At 41.7% G+C, this 5,590-nt stretch overlaps 1 protein-coding gene across 1 annotated transcript; it reads left to right on the forward strand.

The window, feature by feature from the left end:
• The first annotated feature begins 400 nt into the window (after positions 1-400).
• On the forward strand, positions 401-3,639 carry LOC116164743. The gene is made up of 2 exons (XM_031478960.1): positions 401-1,691; positions 3,504-3,639. The coding sequence occupies exon 1, from the start codon at positions 469-471 to the stop codon at positions 1,684-1,686; it is 1,218 nt and encodes a 405-aa protein (XP_031334820.1). The 5' UTR covers positions 401-468; the 3' UTR covers positions 1,687-1,691; positions 3,504-3,639.
• Positions 3,640-5,590: the final 1,951 nt, after the last annotated feature.

The following is a 5,590-nucleotide window of genomic DNA, read 5'->3' on the forward strand; positions in this document are numbered from 1 at the left end:
TTAACCAGTCCCTTTTGTACAGCTTCACTTTGAAAACGTCAGTTAGTTAGATGGCAATTAAAATCTTTACGATTAGGCCACTGCATTTAATTTGAAGTATTAATTGGTAAGTGGAAATATATGCATGGAAAACTCGTATTAACTGAACGTGTAAAACAATTAAACTTTTTTGTTAATTTAGCGCTATATCCCTAAAAATTGATGGAACTGTCTATCGTTTAAAACGTGATTATATTTCGGCATCCCGTCCAAAGATGTTATTTATTTAACAACGTAGTCCGCCTTTCGGTGCTCAATTCCACAATTTTTTAAAGACCAAACGAGCGCATGCTCCGTTGGATCCGCCGCGCTAGGAGAGATAGGTAAGTCGTCATTCGTCTTTTTGTGCTTTTACTGTATGGTAGCGTTTTAGCTACTACCTTACGTGAGTAAGTACGCTCTGCGCTAATCGCGTTTAACTTTGTAGGCATGGGTGGAAAATCAAAAGTTAGCAAGAGGAAGAAGAAACTCCGGCCGCCTAGCAGCGATTCGGATGATTCGAGCTCTCATAGAGAGTGGATTAATCGCATAGAAAAACTTTATAATAAACACGTTCGCAATAAAAGGTCTCGATCGCGTTCCCGTGCGAGACGCAGAGACCGGAAGCGAACATCTTCGCTATCGCCTTCGAGAGGGACTCCGCAGTTTCGCGAGCCTCCTCAGTCACCCGGTTTTAGATCCTCTAGGTCCAGCAGCAGATATTCACGGAGGTCATCGTTTGAAACCGATAGGCGAAGTATATTAAGCGTAAGCGGTAACCCGCGCGGCGCCGCTGAAACAGCAGTACGTGACACTCACATTCCGTGCGATGTGAGTCACGCTGAAAAACAATCGCCCATTCAAGATGAGCTGATTATACACAATGACGTAGTTTTGCCGGATGAAATTTTAGGCATTCTAGGCGAGGACCCAAGCGCCGAAATTAGTTCGTCGTTTTCTCTACATTCAGCCTTGAGCGCACGCTGGTCGCACATTTTATCGAAAGGGCTGTCCGAGATCGACGTCGCCTCTCTTTTGGATAAGTGCAAAAAACCATCGAACTGCCCGCTACTAACACCCCCAGTAATCAATCCAGAAATTAGGGCTTTATTACCGCACAATATGCTGAAAAAAGACGCCGCTTACGTTTCTTTTCAAACGAAATTATCCGCTGGAATAATAGGTTTGGGAAAAGGCATAGATAAATTACTGAACGATTCGGCTAACCATCAAGATCTTCACACCTCTTCATTACTGCCTTTGCTGTCAGACGCCGGGAAAATTCTAAATGGTCTTTTTTTCGATTTATCGATGGCCCGGCGCAGCTTTATTTTTCCCTACCTCAATAAAAATACCAAGGACATTCTCGAACCATGCCCACCTTCCGAATTTCTCTTTGGATCGGATCTTTGCGAGAAAGTCAAAGCAGCTAAATCCTTACAAAACGCCTGTCAGGACCTTAAGACTGCACCAACCCCTCAACGCTACAAAACCACTAATCAGAGTGTTAGCTATAAGGGTAAGAAAATGGAAGAGGGGAAACAGAGACAACAGCCGTACAGCAGGCAGTTAAACAGATATCGCCCGACCCACCGCAGGGGGGTGGAGTCACACAAAGGGCATATCCCGAAGGCTCGACAGAGGGACAATTACCGGGGGAAAAACTAAATTCGGTAAGTTATAATCCTTTCGCAGGTAGACTTGCCCTTTTTCGAAAAGAGTGGGAATCAATAACGAGAAACGCAACTATTCTTGATTGGATTTTGGGCTACAAGCTACCACTTTCCAAAACTCCCGTGCAAACTTATCTCCCACAGGAGAGAACACTCCCCAAAAAAGACCACGATTCTATGCAAGTGGAAATTCTTAAACTCCTGCAAAGAGGGGCGGTGGTAAAATGCGAGCCTACGAAGGACCAATTTATTTCAAGTATCTTTCTGGCGGACAAGCCTAATGGCGACAAACGCTTTATACTTAACCTAAAGCGATTTAACAGCTTTATAGACGTTCCTCACTTCAAAATGGAGGACGCGAGAACGGTGCGTAGGTTGATCCAGAAAGATTTCTTTTTATCCACTATTGACCTGAAAGATGCATACTTTCTCGTAGCCATCGCTCCGGAAGATCGCAAGTTTCTTCGGTTCTCCTTTAACAACACTCTATACGAGTTCACTTGCCTTCCTTTTGGACTGGCTTCGGCACCTCATGCTTTTACTAAAGTTATGCGGCCAGTCGTGCAAGAACTTACAGCCAACGGCATCTCTTGCATTAACTATTTAGATGATTTTTTAATTTTAGGGGAAAACCGTGAAGACTGTCGCACGAAAACCTCTTCGACCATTAAGCTACTAGTAAGGCTAGGATTTGTAATAAACTGGGAAAAAACAAAACTAGAACCATCTAAGACGTGCACCTTTTTGGGGTTTGTTTTCCATACAGACACTCTAAAAATTTCGCTACCTACCGAAAAAAGGAACAAAATAGTACAACTGATTAGATATTTTCGAAATAAAAAACTTTGTAAAATTCGTGATTTTGCAAGTTTTATCGGACTCTTAGTTTCAGTATGCCCAGCTGTGAAGTACGGCTGGGTATACATAAAGTTCTTCGAAGCATATAAGCTAAAGGCTTTGAGAGAGAATAACATGGACTTTAATGCATCCATGCCCGTTCCGGAGTCCTCAGATTTTGATTGGTGGGAGAAAAATATCTACGGGGTCAATAATGACCTCACTCGAGAATCCTTTGATTTCGAGATTTTCTCGGACGCATCGTCCACAGGTTGGGGGGCATGTTGTAGGAACAAAAGGGCGCGGGGATGGTGGTCGGCAAATGAACAATTACACCATATTAATTTTCTGGAACTCCAGGCCATCCTCCTAGGGCTAAAATGTTTCGCTAGAGGTTTAAGGAATCGTGCTGTAATTGTCAGATGCGACAATACCACCGCAATCGCTTGTGTGAATCGCATGGGCAGTGTGCAGCACAGACACTTGAACAAACTAGCGAGGGAGATCTGGCAATGGTGCGAGGAGCGAAATATCTGGATATTCGCTTCCTATATTAACACCAAGGATAATTGGGAGGCGGATGCCGAATCTCGCGCTCTTCGCCCAGAAACAGAATGGTCCTTAGCGGACTCGGTCTTTGAGAAAATTAAAAGCAAATTGGGAATACCGGATATTGATTTGTTCGCCTCGATAGCTAATCGCAAATGCATAAGGTATGTCTCTTGGCAATCGGATCCAGAGGCAGTAGCGTGCGACGCCTTTACTCTATCCTGGAGTAACTTAAATTTCTACGCTTTTCCTCCTTTTTCAATCATCCTAAGAGTATTACAAAAAAATTAACACAGACAACGCTAGGGGTATCGTGGTAGTACCATACTGGCCTTCACAACCTTGGTTCCCGCTCTTTGTGAAACTGGCAATAGGCAAACCTCTTTATTTCGGACCGGACGTTAATATGCTTTTATCCCCTTACAGCCAGGAAGCCCACCCGCTTGCATCCAAACTTACCCTGGTAGCATGTCGGTTATCCGGAAAGCACTAACACTACAGGGTGTGCCGGTAAACGCCGTCGATACTTGTCTAAACTCTCTTTCGGAAGCTACTATCGCACAATATGGAAGTACATTCAGAAATTGGTGGAATTTCCGCGAAGCTTCAGGAGACGACGTTTTTCAGGCATCAGCCCAAGAAGTGATTTCTTTTCTACAACACATCATTACCACAACAAAATGTGCTTTCGGAACAATCAACTCGTACAGGGCAGCGCTGTCATTAATTCTACCAGGAAATCTAGGTGAGGATCCAATGCTCAAGAGATTTATGAAGGGGGTGGCAAGGTTAAGGCCACCAAAACCTAGATATAACTGCGTTTGGGAACCTAGGCAAATTTTTATTTACTTTGAAACACATCCAGCGGAATCTCCAAAAGCTTTGTCCATGAAGTTAATAACCCTCCTCACATTAGCAACGGGACAAAGGTTGCAAACCCTCTCCCTTATCAAAATATCAAACATCTTAACTTCTGAGGATTTAATTCAAATTGTAGTTCCAGACAGGATCAAAACCTCCAGGGTAAGCGGACGTCAACCTTGTTTAATTCTTCCCAGATTCAACGATCTTCCCCATCTCTGCGTTTTCTCCTGCCTACAGAGGTACTTACAGGAGACTGAGAAATTAAGAGAAGGCCAAGAAAATCTGTTTTTAACCTACCAAAGGCCATATAGAACCGCTTCAAAACAAACCCTGAGTAGATGGGTGAAGTGCACGCTGCAGTTAGCGGGCGTTGGTACAAGCATCTTCAAACCCCACTCAAGTAGGCACGCGTCAACATCAGCTGCAAAAAGAGCAGGGGTTTCTATAGATGTCATTAAGGACTCGGCGGGTTGGAGCAGGAGCTCCAACGTTTTCGCTGAATTCTACAACCGCCCTCTTATAGATAGAAGCGAGTTCGCTCATAGTATTTTCAATATGTAAAAGCAATATAGTTACTATTAGTCTTAGTTTTGTCTTCCTCATTAAAGATGATTTTACTTCGGGAAATGTACGTAATTCAAACTGAAGTAGTTATCTTTAAACATCCTACGTTGTTAAATAAATAACATCTTTGGACGGGATGCCGAAATATAATTCTACGATCAAATGAACTTACCTACCTGAAGTTCGATCGGAATTATATGAGGCATCCCGTCCAAAGATGTTACACCCTCCACTCCCTCCCCACAGTTTGAATTACAAAGCGATTTATTTAAACTAATGACGACTTACCTACCTCCTAGCGCGGGGGATCCAACGGCGAGCATGTGCTCGTTTGGTCTTTAAAAAATTGTGGAATTGAGCACCTAAAGGCGGACTACGTTGTTAAATAAATAACATCTTTGGACGGGATGCCTCATATAATTCCGATCGAACTTCAGGTAAGTTCATTTGATCGTAGAATTATTGTGTATCTCGCCTGTGTGACTATATTTTTTGTTTCGAACGGCGCGGCGGTTTCATTTAACAGGGGTTGTTCATATCACAAAAATATTTCGAATTATTGAAGTTTGGGGTAGTAGAAAGGTTTAATAATTGTACGTTAAAGAGAATGTTATGAACTTAAATAGACATAAAAACACTTCATTATGTCACAAAATTACGTTCAAATTTCATTTTGTTCAAATTAATATATCAAGATTGCCAATTACGGGTCGGTTTTAATTCTGTAGTAAAGCGCTATAATTAATTCACATTTATTATTAATTCAAATACATATTCTAATATTAATCAAGTATAATTCCATACAATTCGTTGGAAAATAATTAAACAACCTAAAATTAATTTCTCATATTATTGTCGTCGTTCGTTGTAATAAACATACCAGAATCAATGAATCGCTACATTATTTTGTTGTCCTGAACCCTGATTATTATTAATTAGTTTGAATAAATTAAACAGTGGCAACTTTAATGTAAAAACAGCTAATTATGAAATTGACAAACAACGAGCTTGGTTTCATGAGGAATGTTACGAAGGATATTATGAATGTGTCTTACACCGATAATTTTCCAACACACTCAATAATT

This window comes from Photinus pyralis, unplaced genomic scaffold (genome assembly GCF_008802855.1).
Source record: "Photinus pyralis isolate 1611_PpyrPB1 unplaced genomic scaffold, Ppyr1.3 Ppyr1.4_LG2, whole genome shotgun sequence".
Taxonomy (NCBI): Eukaryota; Metazoa; Arthropoda; class Insecta; order Coleoptera; family Lampyridae; genus Photinus; species Photinus pyralis.

Bases quoted from the DNA above. Each gene is read 5' to 3' on its own strand.
- LOC116164743 (XM_031478960.1), top strand. From the start codon at position 469: ATGGGTGGAAAATCAAAAGTTAGCAAGAGGAAGAAGAAACTCCGGCCG.